Source organism: Halichoeres trimaculatus, unplaced genomic scaffold, assembly GCF_033239565.1.
Source record: "Halichoeres trimaculatus isolate MK-OKI-2021-1 unplaced genomic scaffold, fHalTri1.1 fHalTri1_scaffold_10, whole genome shotgun sequence".
NCBI classification, from domain to species: Eukaryota; Metazoa; Chordata; class Actinopteri; order Labriformes; family Labridae; genus Halichoeres; species Halichoeres trimaculatus.
In genome coordinates this window covers 37,012,388-37,037,568 of record NW_027437187.1, presented here as the reverse complement: position 1 = coordinate 37,037,568, position 25,181 = coordinate 37,012,388, and the positions used below count along the sequence as shown (strand labels likewise).

General features: G+C 38.8%; 1 protein-coding gene across 1 annotated transcript in view; it reads right to left on the bottom strand.

The window, feature by feature from the left end:
- The window catches only part of LOC141796649 (uncharacterized), a 128,600-nt gene that overhangs the window by 35,903 nt on the left and 67,516 nt on the right, over positions 1–25,181 (bottom strand). The window contains exon 3 of the mRNA XM_074677878.1: positions 20,822–20,917. Coding sequence (XP_074533979.1) covers positions 20,822–20,917 — 96 coding nt within the window. The remainder of the gene's footprint in view (positions 1–20,821; positions 20,918–25,181) is intronic.

Genomic DNA, 25,181 nt, shown 5'->3' with positions numbered 1-25,181 from the left:
TGCCCTCAGCGCCGCCCTCCTCCATATTCATACGACCAGGGAGGAATCTACGAACCGCGGATGGAGGGCGGCGTATTGTCTCACGGGGAGAAGCAGATAATTGTCAGCGTCACGGGGAAACAAAGCATCAGCTGTGAGAGCGTGGAAACAGACTGCAGAGATCCTGTCAGTGATGTGAGTCTGTGAGTCTGCGGTGAGGGCGGGTATCTGCGTGTGAACACGCGTGTAGGCCGAGCGGCCTGGAGCTGGAGATTTTTACCTTTCCTCTGACGCCTGTTCTCACGGCTCCTCTGACACAGCACACACACGTTTGACATAGTTTAAAATCCTCTGACTTTAATATTTAATGTTCACACCATGGGAGCATGACGCCGGCTCGCCCTGAGGCGTTCACACGCTTCTTCTGCCCTCGGAAAAGGAAGGAAGGAAGGAAGCAGGGTGTCTAATCTGAACCAGAGAAGAGGGACGCTTCCTTTTCTCAGGTTCTTCAGGACAGAGTCGGGTTTCTGACGTAAGCCTGGGCCCGGAGCGGAGGGCTGGACCGTTTTCAGAGATTTCTGAAAATTACCAAAGGTGTCGTACTTTTATGGTGACTGAAACAAACTTTAAACAAGTGTACAAAGTCAGAATTTTGAAGGAAAGGGAATGAACTTTATGCTAAAAGTGACCCTGAAGTGGTTAAACCTGAGGGTTGCCAGTTTGTGATGTTGAAAGGTGTAAAGAAAAGACAAGATGAGATTTATAGAGTTTTTAAGAGTTTATGAAAAGTTTCTGATGAGTAAAGTGTGTTTTGTCCGTTACATGGAACCTACTTTGGTTTTGCTTTTTTTTGGACGCTCTCTGGATTTGTTAAACCACCTGAAGGAAACAGGAAACGAAACAAATTGCGTTTGTTTTTGAACGAAATATTTCAACATGATTGCGAACTCGCATGAAAAAAAAAAGATTTCAAGTCTTGATTGTGTTCGTGTTTCCTAACAAACGTAGACTCACATCAAACACTTGAGCCCCGTTTCCACTGAGCGGTTCAGTACGGTACATCTCGGTACGGCACACATGTTTTAGCGTTTCCACTGACTAAAACTGGGACAGAGCTCCAAATCACCAACCAGTACCGTCCCACTTTTTGGTTCCTTTCTGTCGGGGTGTCAGACTAAACTGATCCGACCCCAGAAGGTGGAGCTAGAAACACTGCAGTCTGCTGATTGGTGGAAAGAACGGTCACTTCCTGTGTGACAGCAGCTGCTGTATTTCTCCTAGCGGCACACAGACTTCTCTGAGGGGCTGTTTACACGACAACTGTTTTAGGTCAAAACGCTAAAGTTTTGTTGCGTTTCAGCCTCGCGTTTACACGGAACCTGCGTTTCAGCCAGGCTAAAATGCTAACTTTTGGAAACGGGCTCCAGAGTGGGATTTTTCTGAAACGCTCCCGGGTTTTCAGTGGAAACGCTGGCGTCACAATGACACTCCATCAGTCTCGTTGTTAGGATCGTTGTTAGGATGGTTGTCAGGATGGTGGTGATCTCCCGTGTTGATCTTGTTCTGCTCAATCTGCTGAATCTGTGACTGTCTTTAACTAAATGAGCATCTGTTGCTCCACTTCTGCTCTGAGCATTCAACAACACACCAGATGATCAACTCTACTTCAGTGGAGATCTACCAAAAGCTGCTTCTGGACAAGACAGTTATAGCTCCACCTACAGGCCTGGCATGCTTACTGCAGCGTTCCGTGTTAATACAGATTCTTTTCGCTGTGTTTTAGCGTTTTCAGATGAAACGTTGTATAAACGGCGCCTAAAAACAAAGCTTGATTGTTCTTGATTGTTGTGGGGCATGATAGTATTTATATACTCTCAGATTTGTTTCGTCAAACTTTGAAAATAACCCTGTAACCTCTTCCGATTTTTAAATAACTTAATTCAACGACCATAAATCATTATAAACAAAAAAACAAAACAGTTTTCCGCCAGGACGTGTCCTTTAATACCCGTGACAGCGGACGTCTCAATAATGAAATAAAAAAAAAAAATTTGAAAGTTCAAAATTTTGCCAAAAATCTAACAGACTTGTGATTTTAGAAACTTTCCAAAATTTTCACATTTCTTGAGATTTGAAAAAATTCAACATTTAAAAAAAAATAATTATAATAAAAATCTGGTGTTTTAATCACCAAACTTGCCTGAAATTGTTGGAATTAAAAAAAAAATTGCAAAAATGTCATAAATGTTTACATTTTATGTGTTAGAAGATGTGGGGACAGAAAGAAAACTTTCTGAGCTTTGGATCCAAAAGTCGGGATATTTCTGACCGTTCAAAACTTGACTTCATGAAACTGAAATTATCCCCAAACAACCCTCTAACGAAAACCAAACTTTCCCTGAAACCTGTCCAGGATAAAGAGTCTTTTTTAACAAAAGAGAAGTCCTCTTTCGCCTCTCCGCACTTCCTGCCCCGAAAGTTTGGGCTCTCAAAAATCTACAAAATAAAGGAAAAAAGGCCACAAAAAATGATCAATCAATGATTCTTCGGGATTAATTTCAACGACTTTTCGTGAATGTTCATTTACTGTTTTTTCCCTTTAACACCACGTTAGTCCACGGTCTCTGCGCTGTTCACCTTTGTTTCCGATATTATTTTCATTGCACCCCTCACATACTTTGAGTACAGGGACTTACATCAGTACCAAAGTGAACCAAGCCTAACCGTATTTTACGTTACTCAGTTATTTTATTTTTCCAATCATTTCCACTCATTTTTTTTTTTTAGCAAGGTGACCCTGTCACAGTAACAAAGAGCCACATGCCGATCACAAAGAAGACGAATTGCTGGATGTCTTCAATCGTTGCTCTTTGTTTACTGTGTCACATTTTTCTTCTTCGTTGGTTTTATTAGCGGGGTAAACTGTATCGCGCTGCTATAGCGTCACGCTATCGCGTAGCTGGCGCGGCTATCAGCTTCCAGCTTACACGCCGTCTACCAAGAAGGACACGGTTGGCTGTGGAAACACAAACAGGATCAGGCTTCACTGATCCAACCTGTACCAAACTGGACTGTTCCGTACCAGACCACTTGGTGTAAACGGGGCTTTACAGACCAGTTTAAACTGAAACCCTCTATCTCCTAAAGTTTGATTTCTGGTGGGTGCAATATCAAAATGTGGTCTTTGCACATTTTTTGGAGTTCATTTGTTTTCTACATGTTTTTTCTGAGATGACACGTTTTATATTCTTATTTTAATTATGTTTTCACCTTACGCTGCCCTTTTTTCTGCTCTCATTCTCTAAATTTTCTTGTTGTAGTTCAAATAAAGGACTATCTAATCCTAACTTTCTCTTCCTGTGGCTTATTTTGGCAGAAGTAGCTAAAGTTGTCACAGTTGAAGCTCCTGTGCGTTCCTTTCACGTTCCATTGATTTTGGCGCCCCCTGTGGACAAACCTGTCTTTGCTGATTTTGTCATATTATAATATATTTTTACATTTATTGAGACAGAAACTCATCCTGACTTCTATGAGAATTGTTTCCACAGTTTTTTTTAATTTATTTTAGGGTTGATTTTGGTTTGTTGGTCGGTTTTGTAACTTGTTGAAATCTCTTCACAGGAGCTTTAAACATGAGAAATAATGTGAAATTTAAACCAGAAGTGTCGTTTTTTACATAACCTGTGTGTAAAACACCTTAAGTCTAACGTGTCACAGAGGATTATGTTATATAATATTCATCCTCACAGAAACATGAGATGTTATACACCTGAGTTTTCAGCTTCTCTGTTTCAGGTTTCAGGTTTCTGAACATGTCCTCCAGGATCTGAACGACCCAGTTAACCCAGGACCACGTCCCCAGCTCCGCTCAGACCCTCCCTGTCCGGCTTTGATTTCGTCCCCTCCTCATCGTCACACCTGGATGCTGTGTGCTGTGTTAACAGAGTCAGAGCAGTCAGGTCTCAGATAAACAAACTCTCAGACAAACCTCCCTGATGATCTCTGGACTCCTCCAGGAGCAGCCAGCCCAGGCCCTGAGAGCTCCCAGTGTCTCTGCTGTGACTCCTGCTCCTGAACCCGCTCACTGTGGCTCTAATGGACGAGGAGATAAGACCCTCAGAGCTGTTTAACCCTCAGTCCCTCTGGCTCCAGCACTTGAAGCCGACCAATGAGCTGCAGGCGGGCGGCGTGGAGGAGTCCGGTTACCAGCGCAGGAGAATAATGGAGCGAGCGCCTGAGTCAGCACGGACTCCCCGCTCCACTCACATTTCTCCCTCCAACAGATCAGCCAGCCAATGGCAGCTCACACACACACACACACACACACACACACACACACACACACACACACACACACGCAGAAAGAGGGAAGTCAGAGGGGGTTGGGAGGATGGTGAGTCAGAGAAAAAGGCTTTGCAGCACTTTCTGTGAGAGTGCAGTGAAGTTATGAGGTTATGAGGTTATGAGGTTATGAGGGGTCGTTGGGGACAAAACTCAGAGACAGATCTGAGGGTTCCCAAAATGAAAGAAAGTTTCATCTGACTTTAAAAAAAGTTGTAAAGTTGGAGAGATTTTAAAGTTGTATAAAGGTTTTTAAATCTCTTAATGGTCTTTATCAGTTTTTCTGGGCTAGAGGTCTTAAGGTGCGAAAAACATTTCAAATATTTACAAAGTAAACTCAACAATGAGCTTTTCAGTTTGTCTTTTGACCAACTTTTCTCATCAAACTTTGTTCAAAAGTTTGTCTGTTGACAACTCACCAACAGTCTCATCTCCAGCTCATAACATTAATTATTTAATTAATTTTTATTTTTCTATTTTGTTCTTTTATTTTTTTGTTCTGCTGGTTGTTTTTTTTATTTTATTTTTTACAAGTGAATAATAAAATTAAAAATAACAACAACAACAACAACAATAACAACAACGATAATAATAATAATAATAATTATTATCATTATTATTATTGTTATCATTATTATTATTATTATTATTATTATTATTATTATTATTATTATTATTATTATTATTATAATTACTATCATTATTATTATTGTTATCATTATTATTATTATTATTATTATTATTATTATTACTATTTTATCTTATTTTTTGAGTGTATTTCACTTTGATTAACTGATTAATATTGATTATAATAATAATAATAATAATAATAATAATAAAAATAATAACAATAATAATAATTATTATTATTATCATTATTTCATTATTGTCATTATTATTTCATTATTAGTTTGTTCTATTTTATATTTTTGGTGGATTTCACTTAAATTAACCGATTAATTTAGTTAAATAATTTTAATTTTATTTCATGATATTTCCTTTCTTTTTTAATCCTTAGTTTATATTATTTTATCTTTACCTTATTTTATTTAATTACAATTTTTAGCTCCATTTTTTTCTTGCTTCATTATTTTTTAAATCTTATTTTATTGATGTGTATAATTTAAAAAAACAACTTTTGTTAATATGTTTGTTTTTTTCTGTGACTGTCTCCTTTCAAATGTGTTTCTTTGTGAAGTGACCTTTAGTGTCCAGAAAGGTGCTTTGAAATAAAATGTATTATTATTATCACTATTATTAATTAATTAATTTTTGTAATCAATTATTTTATTTTATTTTTTTTACTGGGAAAAAAATATATTACAAGAGAAACCATTAGTATATGATGCAGGGAGGGACCAAAAACCTGAGGGATTTATCTAAGCCTAAAAATCTTCCTTTTTAAAAAGATTAAAAACTTAAAATACAGGAAGAACACTAAAATAATGCCAAAGTAATAATTTAAAAAATGTGTTATTAATGTAATTTTTACTATCAACCCTGAGCAAAAATAACTACACATAAAAGAAAACATCACTGAGTAAAACAAAACATAGACAACAACAAAGCAGCTTTAACCTCCATTTATCTTTGGTGATGTCCAGCTCTTTGTGTGACACTATGACGTATGAAAGTGTTTTATAGATTCACCCTGATTCAGTCTCTTTAAGTGTATTTAGATTTTCATAAAGCCAGTTGGCATCACTCAGCCCCTCATGGTATTAACCATCAGACACACGTCACCATGGCTACCTGACCACAGTCAGACGAGATGAACAGAAACATGACAGGAGGATGAAGAGCAGCAGGTGAAGAGCGTCCTAAGCTCTGTCGCGTGTGTTTGAAGATGACTCTTTCATCTTATGGCGTTAGGAAGGAACAATCGAGGCGTCCGTCAGGAACAACACCTGGCAGCTGAGCTGACGAGAAGACGTCCACTGTTCTCAGACAATGACAGCCGTTTAAAGAGATTACTGATAATATTTCAGGTTAAACTGATCCAGCAGAGATTTTACAGCCCTATCCGTGTCCTGTTGTGGATTTTCTGTGTAGGGTTTCATCTTTAAAGGCATCTCTCTGCAGACCATCTGCTCCAACACTGAACCCTGACACAGATCCAGTGTCAAGAGCAGGAAAGATGAACCAGCAGAGGTTAGAAAAACAAATCTGAGACCAGGACTAAAGACGTATACATAACATCACACCATAAGGAGCAGGGGTCTGCAACTTTTACGTTTATAAGAGCCGTTTTTCCTCAGCTCACCTGGATTAAAGTCAGTCAGGAGACACAAAATCTACTTTATCTTCACAATAAAGACAAAAAGTGGTTAAATTTCTATTTTAAGTTGAAATCTAGTGAATAATTATCTAAACCATGAGTGTTTTTTTTTTTTTTATAAAATTGTACATGTGATGTCGTAGGTTTAAAAAAAATAATAATAAATTTGCAAAAGTTTTGATTTTTTTTTTATTCTTAAATTTGAAAAGTATTGTAAAAATTTAAAAAATGAAATAAAAAAAAAAACCTTTTTTTTTTTAAATAATTGACCCACTCTCTGTTTCAGTCTTTTGTATCCTGAAGCTCTTCCTGCCCCCTGTATCCGTCCCTGTGTCAAATTTAACTTTCCCTCCAGAATAAAAGCCCTGTCATCCCTGTGTTGCTTTCACTGGTTTCCTGTAGAGCGTCGACCCCCTCCTCACCCCCAACATGTGTCCCCCTGCTGAGTGTGTGACACGTTTACAGTCACTCTTCCTTCCTATCACAGCGTGTGAGAGTGTGTGTGTGGATTTAACCTTTCAGCTCTAATTATTAAACTTCTCCTCTTTGTTTTCAGATAACAGAGCGACAGTTTGACTTCCTCTCCTTTCGACTAAACTGTCACAGAAAAAGCTCCAGAAACAAACATTTACAGGTCAGAAACATCTCCACTTTTGGATCCAAAGCTCAGACAGAATTTCTTTCTGTCGCTACATCTTCTAACATCTTAAATTTCAAAATTTATGAAATTTTAGCAATTTTTTAAAATTCAACAATTTCAGGCAATGTTGGAGATTAAAATGACAGATTTTTATTATAATTTTTTTTGTTAAAAGCTTCTAAAATCCTAAAAGTTTTTGGCATAATTTGGAACTTTCAATTTTTTTTTTTTGGAAATTTTTGCAATTGCTTGAAATTTGTTCCTTTTTCATATTTTTTGCAAAAAAATTTTTCAAAAATTGTTTGTAATTTTTTCAATTTTTTTTTATTTCTTTTTTTCATGTTTGAAATTTCAAGAATTTTTTTTTTTAATTATTGAAATTCCCATAATTTTAGGCAATTCTGGCGATTATAAAGATTTTTTTTTTCAAGTGTTAAAATTTTTAAATAAAAAAAAATTGAAAAATTTTGGCAAGTTCCTTCAATCATAAAAGTCTCTTAGATTTCTGGAAAAATTTGAACTTTTTGTAAACTTCTTTTGAAATTTTTGCAAATTTATGAAATTTATTTCCTTTTTGATATTTTTATGCAATATTATATTTTTTGTTTTTAAATTTGTTTACAATTTTTGTAATTCTTTTTAAATTCTTTTTTCATGTTTGCAATTTAAAAAACTTTATCTATTTTGCATTTTAGAATTTTTTTTTAGAATTTTAGAAATTCCCAAAATTTCAGGAAATTTTGACGATTAAAAAAGCCTTTGGCTTTTTTTTTTGTTTTGTTTACAAAGAAAAAATGTTTCACAAAAATTTGAAAAAAATTGGCAAGATTCTTAAATTATTACAGTCGCTTAGATTTTTGGCAGAATTTTGAAATTATGAAAATTCTTTTTTAATTTTTGCAAATTCTTGAATTTTTGTTCCTTTTTGATTTTATTTTTTTATTTTATTTATCTGCAGTTTTTTAAATTCTTTTTTTTATGTATGAAATTTAAAAAACATTTGTTTCAGATCATAGGGCCTAGTGTATTTTAACTATCGATAAGTTTGGAGTAAATATATTAGAGTATCATCAGCGTATAACTTTATGAAACCATCAGTTTGTCTCGCTCCGTCTCATTTCTGGTTGATGGTTACCGAGCTGTGGAGCCAGCTGGATTCCAGCACAGTGCCTCCAGCTTTAAATCAGCCCTAACATTTCCACACACACATTCTTACACACACACACACACACACACACTCTCACCCACACACACACACGTTCCTGAATGAGCGTCATAAAGCAGAGAGGGGGCCGTCCCCAGCCCTCCCTCAGGCCTGCTGTTGCCTCCTGATACAGATTGTTGCCTCAGCCTGACGAAGAATGCCGTGTTCAAACGTTGGGCGTTTATGGCAGGTGATACAGGGTTCAGAGGTCGGAGGTCGGGTCACAGACCGAGATTGTGTTGGTCAGCAGGAAGTAAAAGGCTGGCGGGCTGGTAAATATGGAGAGATGGATGTGGAGGCCTGAATAAACCTCGGTGTGTTTGGGTTGAGGTCAGACTTTAAACACTGGAGGTTTAAACTGTCTTTACAGTTTGAACTATGAGACCAGTCACCGTCACAGAGAGATGAAAATTTACATATTTCATTTACCTCATCTGAAAGTTATAAATAATTAAAGTCTTTAATAACCTGGTTACTAAAAGTCAGTGAAAAAAGTTATGTATCACTCATTTGAAGAAAGGAGCAAAATGGGTCACTCATAGAAATTATAAAGGGATGAAAAAAAAACCCTGAAAAATTAAAAAAATTACTTTGGAACATTTTTAATGTATAATCTGTGTAAATTTGAATTCGTTGTCAACTTTAAGTCTCTGAGGTTTCTAGAGCTGTTTCCTTTAGTTCCTGGTCTGACTCTCCAGGAACTCAATGGTTCGTGTTGCCCAGTGTGGTCAGTGTTTCCACCAAGGTCTAAAGTCCTCTGACCATTATTAGATCAGACCAGAAACTTACGAAAAAAAAAAAAAAAAACGCACTAAATCACCATCCCAGTAGAGGGCAGTGTGACGGAATCACAGACGTGGACAGACAGACTGTTTGCGTCGTTTCAGACTCAGAGGAGAAGGACGTGAAATATAAAACATTATCCCAGTGTTTGGTCCAGCCAGGAAGTAAGTTAGGCTCAACCCCAGTCTGACCTTATATTTCCATGGTAACCAACACAAACAAACATCATTTAAAGCAACAGTACATAAAAGGCGATCATGACGAAACAAGCCAGAAATGTCCAAAACGCTTGACTTGAAGCATGACACTATTCATACTTTATTTCATGAGCTTTGTCTAATTATCGAAAATGACTTTTGTATTTAAAGTGACCGACAGAGTTTGAGAAATAAATGTCTCTTTTATTTTAACCTTAGAGACGATCAGACTAGAAGATGTTGACTGTTCTGTGATAAAAAGTGATAATCAAACTGTTAATCCTTTCTGAGTCTGTTGTGTGTGTGTGTGTGTGTGTGTGTGTGTGTGTGTGTGTGTGTGTGTGTGTGTGTGTGTGTGTGTGTGTGTTCACCTCTCCCCTCGTCAGTATTGTGTTTGCAGATGGTGTGTCGCGTCACCTGTGTGCTGTGGACTGATGTCGCCTCGATGCTGAGTGAGATGTCGTCGCTAACACAAGGCTTCACTTCAGGTTTTCACGGCTTTGGACGTTTGCTGAGGGATGTGCAAACAGTGGAGGTGCTGTGTGTGTGTGTGTGTGTGTGTGTGTGTGTGTGTGTGTGTGTGTGTAATCAAGTGTGTGTCAAGGATCTCCTGCTCCTTCTTTTCCCTCCATGCTGCCCAGCTGTGTGGACCCAACACGGCCTGGTTCAATAACGGGGGTTTGGATCGTCCTGTTTTTACAGTTAGTGTCTATAAACAGAGGGCACCACAACTTCATACAACCACGTTTCAGGCAAAAAGTGTCTCACAGCAGCAGACACTGAAGCTGACTGAGGGCAAAAAACCAAAGTTATCTTTGTTTTGATGGTGTTTTGAAACCGTGAGTGAGGAGGGAACACAGTGGGTAGAGACCCTGCTGAACATTTAGACACTACAGTGAGGGCACAGACGGTCTGTGCTCCAAATGTTAACTAAAGAAAAAACCCCTCTTCATATTTCCTCCATTTTGAAATTGGCAGACACACTGTTAAAATCATCAGGTGCAGGGCCTGTGCCATGTGCAGCACAGAAGGACAGTGAAGCACAAACAGCTAGTCCATGCCATGTGGAGCACAGACAGCCAGTTCATGTCATGTGGAGCACAAACAGCTAGTCCATGCCATGTGGAGCATAAACAGTCAGTCCATGCCATGAGGAGCACAGACAGCTAGTATGGTCATGTGGAGCACAAACAGCTAGTCCATGCCATGTGGAGCACAAATAGTCAGTTCATGCCATGTGGAGCACAAACAACTAGTCAATGCCATGTGGAGAATAAACAGCCAATCCATATCATGTGGAGCATTAACAGTCACTCCATGCCATGAGGAGCATCGACACCTAGTATGGTCATGCGAAGCATTAACAGCTAGTCCATGCCATGCGGAGCATAAACAGCCAGTCCATGTCATGAGGAGCACAGAAAGCCAGTGCATGCCATGTGAAGCACAAAGAGCTAGTCCATGCCATGTGGAGCACAGACAGCTTGTATGGTTATGTTGAGCACAAACAGCTAGTCCATGCCATGTGGAGCATAAACAGTCAGTCCATGCCATGTGGAGCACTGACAACCAGTGAATCACAGACAGTTGATACATGCCATGTGGAGCACAAACAGTCAGTGCATGCCATGTGGAGCACAAATAGCTGATGAAGCATAGACAGCCAGTGTATGTCATGTGAATCATAAACAGCCAGCCCATGCCATGTGGAGCACAGATAACCAGTGAATCACAGTAAAATAACAGTAAAACCATGGCAGCAGTGTTTTCAGTTTTTACTGTTATTTATCTATTGAAGTTATTCTTGGAGCTTTTATACCTCTAACCAGAGAGGAGAGGACAGTGGCTCGAGCAGGAAACAGAATGAGAGTGAGGAGTGACAGGCAGGAAGAAGAAGCCACAGGCTGGGTTCAAACCTGGGCCGTTTGTACGAGGGTGAAGTTCATGGAGCGCAACCTAAAACACTTGGCGCTCCTTTTGACTCTTAATTTACAGTACAATTTTTTTACAGTGCTGTATTTTAACAGATTTTACCAATAAAATTTCCTCATTAATTGACAGTCATTAGTCACAGAGTGGAGTTCTTAAAGTTTCCAATTCACTTCATGTGAACGGTTAAAGTCAGCAAAGAGACGACGACCGATAAATGAAATCCATTTATTCCAGAAATACAGACCAACCACCTGAGCCTGACACTTCCTGCACGTCCTGCTCGATAGCTCAGAGTCTGCATGTGTTTCAGTGTGTGTGTGTGTGTGTGCGTTTCAGTGTGTGTGTGTGTTTGTGTTGTCTGCGTGCCAGTCCCTGAGCTCTGAAGCGTTACACCCGGGCACACATGGACCAAAGTGCCCAGCAGCCAACGCCCTGGAGAACAGACCGGGCAGTGTGTGACAGCCCACAGGAAGTGTGTGTGTGTGTGTGAGTGTGTGTGTGCGTGGGGAGAGGAAGTCAAAGGGAGAGTTTGCACAGGTGTGTGAGAAGTGTGTGTGAGTTGAGAGCTGGTGTTTGACTCTGCGTGTAGCGCTCTGTCCTCGTCCGTCTTTGAACCAGATATGAGACTTTGACCATGGCCGCTCTCAGAGCAGGAAGTGATGGGTCTTTGAGGGGACGGGGGCCCCTGGAGTGGCCCTCTGGAGGGTCATTAGGAGGAAATGACACCAGGACATGTCACTTTAGGAAACAGCCCTGACCTGATGAGGTGAAATCAGCGGGTAGAGGCAGCGGCTCCAGGAACGCTTTCCCTTCGCCCGCCGTGCGTCTCCGTCTCCTCACTGATGGATTCCCTCCTCTCTTCCCCTCCTCTGCCTGAGTGTGTGTGAGTGTGTGTGTGTGGGTTTGTTGTCTCAGCAGTATAAATGGACAGGCTGGAGTGCATAGATAACACTAAACACAATGCAAGTCTGCAGGCCACACACACTCACACTCACACACACACACACTCAGAGCCCAACATCTGGGTGGTCTCTCAGGAGCGACAAGGGTTAATGACAGCGCTGTTCGGAGCTTAGCAGCCACACACACACACACACACTCACACACACACAGATGTAAAGTCATGTGGTTACTCAGTGTGTGTGTGTGTGTGTGTGTGTGTGTGTGTGTGTGTGTGTGTGAGGAGGTGAATCTGATGAGACCAGGACTTGTTCTGTTTTGTTTTTTTTTTTCAGCTCATGTGAAAAACTGCTTCACTGTTGTCTCGTGATTTCCACCACACACACACACACACACACACACACACACACACACACACACACACACACACACACACACACACACACACACACACACACTCATATCTGAGTCATCTGAAACCTTTTGGTCTTATTTTAGTTGTAAGCCTTTTAGTCAGGATCCTCTGACACTGCACTGCACGTGCTCAGACGTGTTGTCATGGTAACGGGCGACTGTTTATGAGGAAAAACAGAAAACCGCCCAGGGACAGCGACATCAGCTGATACACCGATGAAATTAACTCTGTGTAAACGAACCACGCTGAATGTTTCGGTCGTATTAAAGAACATGAATTTACTCAAGTGTGGCTGTTGGACAGAGTTGCTAACGCTAAGCTAACAGACTCTCAGGGTTTTTTTTTCCAGCAGACGTTATTGCTGCAACTGCTGCTGTTCCACAACAATGGGCCTTATTTTATTATTAATTGATCATCAACGTCACGAGGTCGGAAAAGCTCAGAGCGCTCGGTTACACCGACAGATTAACGGCAGTGTTGTTGCTCGGCGACAGCTAACGAGTGAGATCAGAGGAGGAAAGAAAATACCTGATTTCAGGGTGTAAGACAGAGCTACGTCAGCCTTTGTGCTGAAACCACAGACTGTAAGAAAGATGGAAGTCATCTTGCTCGGCTCAGTGAGGTCTCCACAAAAACTGCTCCCCCTGGTGGCTGGTTGCAGTATAGGTTAAAAATCCATCTCCCCAGTCATTCCAGATGGGCTGTGGTCAAACTTTAAAAAATTAATACACCTGGTAGAAATGTTTCTCACGTCTGATTGTTGTGGTGATTTGAAGATATCATTTGGCTGTCTTGTGTTCAGGTCCTCTTTTTCTGAAAAGTTTTGTTTTCATTAGTTATAAAAATCGAGGCTTTGTGTAACGTTTAAAAATGATTGACAGCTGACGTTGTTGAGTATTTTTTTCAGGGATTATAAAATATGTCTGGAGGTAGAGTCAGGAAGTGATTAGACCCTCACTGTGAGGCAACAGAGCTAACCAAATGCTAACCAAATGCTAAATGTGCTGTTTGTAACATCCTTAAAGGAGCCTCCTCCAGCTGCAGGAGCTGACAAACCAACAACCCACACACACACACACACACACACACACACACACACACACACACACACACACACACACACACACATGTTTATGAGTTACTGATGAGTAATTTTCTTGATCATCATCAAACAACAGGAAGTTGCAGCCAAACGATGAGATCAGTCCCAGATGTGGAGCCAGCTGTCTCCTCATGGAGCCAAAAGAAGTTTCCAAAACTCATGTACCAGCCCTGAGAAAGTTCATTTTTAAAAAAACTAGCTGTAAAAAATGAGCTGAATTTATCAAGAAAAGAAAAAAAAGAAATCTTATAGTTAGCTTAAATCTCTGAATTTCCCACACAAAGACTTTGTTTCATGCAATGTGTAGTTTCTGTGCAGATGTGTAGCCCTCTCTGGTACTATTAGTTTTTCTCACTCCACCAGCTTCCTGCACTGATGTTGTTAAATACAGCCAAAGTTTTATTACACCTAATAAAAATATTACATTTACAAGAGAAGTCCAGAAAAAAAGTCAAAAATGTAAGGTGAAAGACGCCCAAAATCAGAGTTGAGAGGCTCTGTCATGAGTAGAAAAGAAATCAACCAATGGAAGAAGAGAAATATTCTTTCCTTTTAATTTTAGGAGTGTTTTAAGTAGGGATGGGTTTCAAATTAGATATCTTTTATAGGTACCAACCCAATTCTATCAAAAGTACCAGGTACCAATCAAGGTTAAAATAGTTTTGGATTTGTCATACAAGTTTAGTTTTAATTAGTTTTGGAGCGGGCATTCTAGTTTTTATTTAGCTTTACTTTTTGCAACAAGGCTCAGTTTTAGTTTAGTTTTAGTTTTTCATACCTTATTAACCAGGTGCAGGATTCAAAAAGGTCAGAGTAAATATTTTGTAATACTGTTTATTTTCCAGTCCAACATAGAGCTCACTGCTCAGTCAATGCTGATACTGAACTGATGGCTGCTGCCCTAAACACAAGAAAATTATATAGACTTAATATAAAAATGTAAACATAAATTATATGAAATAATGTTAACATGAATTAAATAAAAATAATTTAAACTTAATATAAAAATCTAAACATAAATTATATGAAATAATTTTAATATGAAATAAATAAAAATAATATAAACTTAATATAAAAATCTAAACATAAATTATATGAAATAATTTTAATATGAAATAAATAAAAATAATATAAACTTAATATAAAAATCTAAACATAAATTATATGAAATAATTTTAATATGAAATAAATAAAAATAATATAAACTTAATATAAAAATCTAAACATAAATTATATGAAATAATTTTAACATGAATTAAATAAAAATAATATAAACTTAATATAAAAATCTAAACATAAATAATATGAAATAATTTTAACATGAATTAAATAAAAATAATATAAATATAAGCGATATAAAACAATATAATATGAGCTTTAATAATCAGAAACTTGGACTCTGTAACAGTAAACTCAGACTCACATAAAATATTACAGATGCTCTGATTCGTTGCTCCTCTACGTTTGGTCGCAGCACAGCGCACAGCCAGTCAGTGCAGCAAACAAGCTCGTCCCAGTACATTGCTGTGATGGTGCCATACGGCGCTGACAACTGCCGAAAACTGTCGTAAAATTGGTTGGGAAAATGTGTCTGATTAATTTAAATCCTAAAGGCTTTTAATACTGTCAAAAACTGTAACTAAGGGAATTTTGTCTTTAATTTTAGTTAGTTTCAGTTAGTTTTGTGAACACAAGATACAGTTTTAGTTTACTTATCGTTTTTGTTTTCTTTTCTAGTTTTTATCAGTTTGAGTTAACTGCAATGTATTTTAAATTTTAGTTTTCCTTTTTAGTTTTGTTTTAGTTAACTATTATAACCTTGGATCCAATTCACGTAAAATCATTGGTACCATGTTTAGGTACCTGAACGCATCCTTGTGACTGTGAAGGAGCAGAAGAGTAAGAGATTTTCCTACTGGACATAAACACAGCATTGTAAGGTTATATACTGAAGAATGAATATGTTAAATTGAAAAAAAAATACATATTTTATCATTAAACAAATTGTTTTTTTTACCACATAAACACAAAAAAGTAACAAAAATTGGTACAGTTGAGTACCAGTACCAGTTGCTAGGTACTGGGCATCGGTACCGTATCATTTCAAATGTGAAAGGTACCCATCCCCAGTTTTAAGTGTACTTTCCACGGTAGGGTATTGGCGTACAGACGTCATTTTTGTCTTTTATTTTCTGAAAATGAGAGATTTTTCTGGAGCTTTCAGATGAATTTGGCTCAGACTGAGTGAGGTTTTTTTTAATAAAAACACTTGATTAGTTGAAGTTACAGTGTAAAGCTGGTTCAAAACCTCCTCCAGGCGTTTGAGGTTCAATGTCTTCAAAGTCAAATTTCAGCGCTCCTCTCTGTTTGATTCTGATGTACAGACAGTTTCAGAGGGGCTCTTATATTCCAGGTTTTACGGTATTTGTTGGAGCACGGGGCGGCCAGAGGACTAAAGGGGGGCGGTCAACGATGACAACAGATGAATGGGGTTGAGTGTTGGCCTGTAAAAACAGCTGCAGGTTTTGTTTTGGGAACCAACATTGTCCTCCTACACACACACACACATACACACACACACACACACACACACACACATGAACACACACTCATGCGCTAACATGACGTCCCGGCCAAGTCACCCAAAAGGAGTGAAAATGCGCCTGTCACGCACCTTACCCTCCCACTCTTTCCAAAAACAAAAGCTAATCACCCCCACACACTCACTCACACACACACTCACACACACACACACACGGGGACATATTCTTTGTTTTTCATGCAAACTCACACACACATACAAACTCAAGCACCCTCTCCTGCAAACACACACGAGCACATCCACAAACAAACACTCACTCTTGTTCCTCCATTCACCGCCTCGTTTCCAATAAGACGCTGTTTCCACTCACACACACACACACACACACACACACACACACACTCCCTGAGATCACATGGAAACATTTAAACCAGCTTTTCTTATAAGAGTGTGTTTTTAATCCCTGTTTGTTTGTCTACATCGCTTTTTGCTTTGCACATCTGCTTCTCTTTGCAAAGTTACCATTTTTCACACACGCTGCATGTGTGTGTGTGTGTGTGTGTGTGTCAGTGCATGCTAAAGGTGCCAAAGGCTGGACCAGGGCTCGGTGCCAGCGTGGATAAAGAGCAGATGGCGACCCTGACAGGGCAGAAAACCTCGGGTTCCCACATTCTCCTCCTCCATTCAGCCTTCACTCCCATACTTGCTCTGGCAGCAGGGCATGTGTGACGCCGTTAGCTTAGCATTATTCCTGAATGCACAGTTGTTTCAGGAAAATAAAGGAACAACAACCACGTCTGCTTTTCGTGTGTATACTATTTCTTTTCATGGGGTAATCATTCAAGGGATGGGAACGGGGCGTCGGTGCCAAATCTGTGGAGGCGAGGGCGAGGGGCGACCTCTGAGGATCAGCGGGCGTGTGCAGGTGACGCTCAGTCAATCAGGGTATGGTTTGAAAAGTTTGTTTTTGTTGTTCAATTAAAAAAAGTAAAGTCATATATTCTATAGATTCAGTCAAAACAGAGTGAAATATTCCAGCCTTTATTTCTTTTAAAGTTTAAGAGAGTAAATTTATGGTGCCACTGTCTGAGCAAGCGGTCTGCAACCTTTACTTTTATAGAAGCCATTTTTCCTCAGCTCACCTGGATTAAAGTCATTTAGGAAACACAAAATCTACTTTATCTACACTATAAAGGCTAGTTCATAAAATTCAATTAAAACTTAAAATCCAGTGAATATTCATCTAAACAAGAAGATTAATTAAATAAAAAAGGGAAGTTGTACATGTGATATCTTAGTTATTAATTTGAAATTATTTTGCAAAAATTGTAAGGAATGTAAAAAAAGTGCAAAAACAAAAAAAAAATTCTAGAAAATTGAAAAAAATGTAAAACAAATTATGATAAAATTCTGGTAAAATTAACAAAACTTGTAAAATTATTATGGCACTTAAAAAATTTGGAGATATTCAAAAGATTCTCAAATTTAAACATTGCAAAATTTTCCCCAAAAAATTGGAAGATTTTGCAGAATTTGCAAAAAAATTTAAAGTCTGTTAAAAAATTCAAGAAAAATGTACAATTGTGAAAAAAAATAATACTTTTGAAATTTTGTAAAAAAAAAAAATCTTAATTTTTTAAATTTCAAAACTTTTTAAATGTCACAATTTTTCTTAACTTTACAAAAATTGGACTCTTTAAAGATCTGCAAAAAATTTAAATGTTAAAAAACAAATAAAAAATAATTGCAAAATTGCAAAAAAAAAAAAAAAGATTTTTAATTTAAATTTTATAAATTTGCACAACTTTTTTTTTTCAAAGAATACCTGATTTTTTTTCATATAAACTGAATATATCGCTCAACTTTTAATTTTTTGTTTACAAATGTCTTCCCACTTATCAGTCATTTATATTAAGATGGTACGTTGTCGGTTAAATGAATCCATCCACACAGAATTAAAATCAGTATTTACTTCCAGATGAGTCTTTTTGTAGATGTAGTTATCTTCCCAGGGCTGTAAAACTTGAGGTTATCCACAGGTGCATGGAAAGTTGGTGGGCTGTTGATGTTGTAGGAGGTGAAGTAGAGCGGTGGCAGGCTTTATTGACAGATGGGATGAAGATTTAGTTCAACTAAATGTTAACACAGGATTTTATTTAGTGTCAGTGTCTTTAATCATCAAAAATATTTTTCAAAGCTACAAGGAGCCACTGCCAAGGAGTCAAAGGGCCACATGAGGCTCCAGAGCTACAGGTTGAAGACCCTTGGTCTAAGCAGATAAAAAAGTGGAGTCACCTTCAAGGGTTACCTGAGCCTTCAAAGGTCTCGTTGTCTGGTTCTCAAACTGAAATAAATGAACTTTCACATCATTTTCTCATTTCCCTGCGTTAATCTGCAGCCTGTGCGTCACCACAGGAATGTCCAGCCTCATGTTTTAGAGTATTTCTCTGTAATGCACCTACATTTCCTCACTTCCTGTTTCTTGCTAAAGAAGAGGGGATCACCGAGTCAGACATGAAAGAGGACATGACAGAGACGAGGGAGGAAATGAGGGATGTGTCATAAAACAAAGAGTCAAGAAGAAGAAGAAGAAGTGGGCCTCTCTGTGTCGTTGGATTCTCAGGCCGAGGGCGACTTCTCCTTCAGACAAAGTGGCGTTAACGCTGTCTGAGTCTGATTCAGTGATGTGTTTCTACTGTCACACCCTGTCGGGGTTATATTTCCCATAGCCACCCACCAACCACCCACCAACCACACATTCAGCATAATACACACTGTGTCACGTCTGTGTCTGTCAGGCATGTGCAGGACTTCCTGTGACAAACCTCAAACCAAGATTAAAGCTGCGAGCAGCGCTGAGGGCCCTCGTCGTGTCAGACACTTAGAAGCCATGCACCTGTCAGGTGTGATGTTCTCACGGCATGTTCAACAGGATCTTTGTTTCAAATAACCACGTATGAGGAAAATGTTTATGGGGGCAAATACCAGTCATGTCCAATAGGTGGCACCATTCCTTTGACCCAAACACGTGTAGATAAGATCAGTTTGGGGCAACGATCATGTGTGTTAAATTTGGTAAGGATTGGATAACGTATGTGAAAGGTGGTACAAGGTCTTTCCTGAGGGTGGCGCAATGGCAGTAGTAGAGAACTGAGTTTATAAGTGCATTGGGAGGTGAATCGGGAGGTGAACCCTGATTGTTTATAAGAAATTTGAAGCAGATTGGACCTTTCATGAAGGAGCTACATTGACCACTTAGTTCATAGAGAGACGGACTTTGACGGCGCGGCGACACCAACCCTTAAACGAAAGGAGCCACAAAATCTACTTTATCTTCACAATAAAGACAAGTTCATAATATCCTATCTAACTTAAAATCCTGTGAATAATTATCAAAACAAGAAGATTTTTTTAAAGTGAGATTGTACATGTAATGTCTTAGTTCTTTATTTGAAAAAAAATTGCAAAAATTTAATTTAAAAAAAAAAAAATCATATAAAAAATATGATCAAATTTTGGTAAAATTAACAAAAATTTCAAAAATATTTTGGTACTTCAATAACCTTCAAAAGATTCACAAATTTAAACATTTGAAAATTTGCAAAAAAAAATTGAAAAATTTGCAAAAAAAAAGTTTGTGAAAACCTTAGGAAAAATGTAAAATTATGTAAAAACAACACTTTTAAAATTTTGCAAAAAAAATGGATATTTTTATAATTTTAAAACTTTGATAAAATTTGAAATGTCACAAATTTTCTAAACTTTAAAAAGAATTTAACTTTCAAAGATTTGCAAAATATTCAAATGTTCAAAAATAAAAAAAAATAATTGCAAAATTTAAACAATTTTGAAATTCAGAAAACTGTGCAAAAACACATTTCTAAACATGATAAAATTAATATGTTTTAAAAAAGGAAGGATTTTTTATGGAAGATTGGCAGAGCTCATCTACCAACTGTAACCTCACCAAGCGGAGCTCATGTAACTGGGCTCTTCATACTATTGATAACCTGTATTGGATCTGATAATCTCATTTTAAAGAGTGGATTAGGATCAGGCAGATATCTAGAAGGGAGACTTTTTTTAAAGATGATTCTGAAAGTGGTTTTTAAATGTTGAAGGAAAATCAAAAGTTGCGTGTTTGATTACTGGATGCCTGCAGCATGAGCAGAACGACCACAGATACGACAACAGATGGATTTTAAAAAATGTCTCACTTCATCGTCCATATATCAGATACCAACAGAGACACAAAGACAGTGACACCAACAGTGAGACCGACAGTGAGACAGCAGCAGATGGCCGTGTACAGTGATGAACAATGAACCATAGGCTCCTGGCGTCAGGAATACCTAAAGATCCTGGTTTGATTCCCGTGCTCAGGTCAGCCTTCCCTTCCTTCCTCCACCCTTTGCTCTCCATCTGGCCTCCTTTGTCTGCTCGCCCTGAGCGACAGGTGGGGTTGTTCCCACACACACGCACACACACACACATCAGCTCTTACTAACCTGCTTCCTGTCAGACGGGCGGTGTCTCGTCAGGAAGAGCTGCTGCTCTGCGGGCTGGCAGGTGTCTGGGCGGTGGAGTTCATCTCGTCTGGTTTCCTGAAAATCAAATCAAAGTTTAGCGAAGGTTTCCTTCTTCTCAGAGATACAACAGTCAACAAAAGATGTTTCCTCAAAGTCTTCTTTGGATCAGTCTGAGGATATCTTTTGTTTTGCCAAATGCTGAAAACTTCAACACACTGCACCTTTAAAGGGTTAATCATCAAAAAACGTCTTCACATCTTGAACTCACTCGATGTAGGACAGAGGAAAGGTAACTCCTCCTTGACTCCTTGAGGAGGTAAGGAAGTGACGGATGGTTAATGTTTATTTTAATGGTTCATAAAGACTTTAATCTCACTGATACGGCTTCACTCTGTGTGTGTGTGTGTGTGTGTGTGTGTGTGTGTGTGTGTGTGCTGCAGACTGACTTGCTGCTGTCAGAGCTCATTAGGATAATGACTGTGGGACCTGGCAGGTGTCCAGACTCAGAGAGGGATGGTTGGAGGATCGAGGGGGGGTTATAATGGCCCCAGGGGGTGGGGGTGCTGTTTAATGGATCACATTTCATTCACTCACACACACACACACTTGTAGCTACACACACACACTCACTCCTCTGTGTTGTCAGTTATAAACACACACTCAGTTCTGGGCTCACACAGATCAGCGTAAATCGAGAAACAGAAGAAGACAAACATATCGTAAAGTGAAGGAGTCGTTTTCCTCCTCCTCGTGTCATCACACACATGGTTCATGTTAAGATCATGTTAGGATCTGTCTCCCCGGTCGCCTACATGTTCAGGATCTGAAGGATCCAGCAGCTGTGTCTGTCTCACTGACCCTTCAGGGTTCAAACTGCAGAAGTTCCATCAATTATTTCTTATGTGACAGAAGTTTTTAGGTATTTTTATGCCTTTGATTTCAGGATTGATTTGAATCTGACCACATACTCTGAACTCAAACCTCCACTCAACCACCAGGTCGACATTAAAGCGGGGTGTTCTTACTGCGTGTGTAACCAAGGAGCCATGACAACGAGATGACACATCTCAAAGGTTTATCATTAATAAATTAAATGTAATTGTTCACACATGAGAACAGCTGTTAGCACCCTGTAGCTGATGTCAATGCTAACAGGTGCTAGGCCTGGTGTTACCCCATAAGCTGAGGAGGACACATAACATCAACCTGTCCTTCCATCCATCGTTATGACAAACAGACAAGAGCATCAGACTTAACATTGGAGGAAATATCAGAGGGCAGAGTAGCTTAATGCTATTCACAGACTAACTAACACCTGAAACTTACACCATACACAAGGGATTTTTGTGACTACACTGTAAATAAGACATGTATGGGTTCTCCAATATTCAGTCTCTGTTGGTACCTTTATCGCTCATAATTCTTCCTTGCTTCAGCCTTTTTTTCCTCCCCTGTGGAGGGTTACAGTAACAGCTTCCTGGTTTCAGTCTTCTCTGGCTCCATGACGCTTCGGTAGCTGAGTGGGGAGGGACGAGGTGGGACCATGGGCATGACGGTGCGAAGCGAGGGAGACAGGGGATTGGATGGACTCACGGACCAATCCGAACCACGCATGCCGTTATATTGTGTAGATTGGACCACAGGACCATAACAGCCCTATAAACAGTGTTATTAAGATGTACAAAGCTTCCAAATCATACACCATAGCTTTAAGGGACCCTCAAAGTTGATGAATGGGCAGGTTGTCTTTTAAGAGTTGTCTTTTGTAAGATGTGATAAAAAGTGTTAGTGAAATATCACATTGTTTGGATGACATACATATCCAAATGACCATAAAATACCATTTTATCATGTAAAGATGCAAACTACTTAACCATACATGCCTCAATTAGAAGGAAGACCAACTCCATTGGATCCCTTGCCCCCAAAAATGTAGATTTAACCATTGAAACCATGAATTTAGGTCATACAGGAGACAAGATATCAAGAAATTAGTTTTTGAAAGAGGCCATATTTAAAGATCCAAGATGGCTGCCATAACAATCTCAGAAAAAATGGCAACATTGGTTTTCTGATTTGTTACGTTATAAGGTTTCCAAAAATGTATAGTTTTACAAATCTATGTCTTCATCCTACAAACTCATCTGGCTGAATTTAGTGGCCCTGACGAACTGCTGTACACAGCCTTTATGCTACAGTTCCATCAATGAGGTTCTAGAATGTTCAACTGTCAAAGACAGAGCGCTTTCTGTCTTTGTGATGTCACAACATTCCGGAACTCTCTGAGCTCTCTGAGTAATGTTAAGGCAAATTCAAGACCCTTGGCTTTTTAATATGGAGTAAAAACTTAAGCATTGGGCTATTTTATCATATTCATTGTTTTAACAACATTAATCCTTTTTATTTTTACATTTACACCAGAGATTGTTTTTCCACCTTTATTTTGTCCCTCTGGTGCCCCTGTAGTATTTTACATTATCTATCTAGGTTTGAAAATCTGCACATGCTCAGTCTGAAAGTCCAGCATAAACAGTTTGAACATGATTATCTACTCTTTAACCTGAAATTAACTCAACAGTCAGAGTTCTGGTCCCAGTACCAAGCGATGGGAGTCAGAGCACTTCCTGTCTTTCGGAGCAGCACACCTGCAGCACACCTGAGCGTGCTCCTCCGGCTCAGTAAAGACCCTCGTGTGTTCGGTGACATCACCCCGAGGAGAAAGTGACACTGTTGTTTTCTGGATCTGCTCCTTTTCTTCCTGTACCACATTACATAATCCCTCCTGAATAAAGAGCAGCGGATCCTTACCTGCCCACTTTATTCAGCTGCACGCCGGCCCTGTATCCCTTACTGCCCTGAATAGTGCTTAGTGCAGCCGGCTCCATTGTGGAGACGGAGGCCCGGGCCCCCCCGGTGATCCGGTGTCCCGCCGACTCAGGTTTCCTTCAGGGAAACCCTCAAATCTCCCCGTTTGGCCGTGTGTGACTTCCTGTCTGAGGCGGGGACAGGCCTGCTGGAGGTCTCTGGGGACGCGCTGACAATCGTCCTCGTCTTTGGTTTCCACCTTTTCAGATACGTGGAGGTGTGTGTGTTGGAGTGTGTGTTTCTGTAGCTGAATGAGGGTGAGTGTTGACTCACTGGTTCGGGTTTTTACCACCTGAAGGCTGGATCCTCCAAACGGTTAAAACCACCTGAAAACTCTTAATGTAATCCCTCCGAGGAATATCCTCCTCTTAAATAAAATCTAAATACAGTCTGAGCTTCAGCCGAGGTGGTGAAGTCATCTGGGACTCCTGAGTCACTATCTCACCCACAGCTCAGCAGAAACAGCTGTAATTACTGTAATTTGGTGCTAAAAATAGTCCTGCTCTGTGTTTACCCACAGCTCTTTTATTAAACTGAGGCTTTATGAGTCTCAGAGATGGTTAAAGTCTCCTTTAAAGAGGGGGGACGGGTCCAAACCTGAACCTGGGCTGCAGAGACATGAGTCCTCTCTGAAACGGTTAAAAACTGATTTAAAACATCTCTGTGATTTAAAAACAAAGTGATACCTAAAAGTAAAAACAGATCTCAAGGGTTATGGGACAAAAAAGTCCAGAGGAAGACCAAAAACCGTTTCATAAGACCTTTAAGAAGAAAATCCATCTTCAAAGGCCTCGTCATTTTGCATTTCTGAGAGCACCGTCTCTCTTTTGACGTCCATACTCAGACACACACATTAGTGTCACACACTCCATGTGGCTGTCTAACACGAGGGTCTTCAACCTGTGGCTCTGGAGCCTCATGCGACCCTTCGACTCCACTGCAGTGGCTCCTTGTAGCTTTAAAAAATATTGAAATAAAGACTTTTTATTTTTCTTCCAGAGGGTATTGATGATTAAAGACAATGACACTAAATAAAATCCTGTGTTAACATTTAGTTGAACTAAATAGGATTTCATATTTTTTTTTAAGATTTTTGAAAATTCTTCTTGAACTTTTTACTTTTTTATTTCAAATTTCTTGACTTTTTTTTTCAAAATTAGATTTAAAAAAAAAAGCATTTTTTTTTCAAGATTTTGCAATTTTTTTTTTTAGAAATTTTTGCAGTTCTTTTTTAGAATTTCTGCAATTTTTTGCTAATTGTTGAAATTCCATTTTTTATTTGAATATATTACTTTATGAAAATTCAGCAAATTTTTGAACACACTATTTTTGCAAATTTTTAAAATTCTAAAAAAGTTGGTTTATTTGCTAATTTTTGCACATTTTTAAAATTCAATTTTTTCAAAAAATTTGTGGATTTTTTAAATTTCATTTTTTATATGTTACAACTTATTTAATTTTGTACAAATTTTGT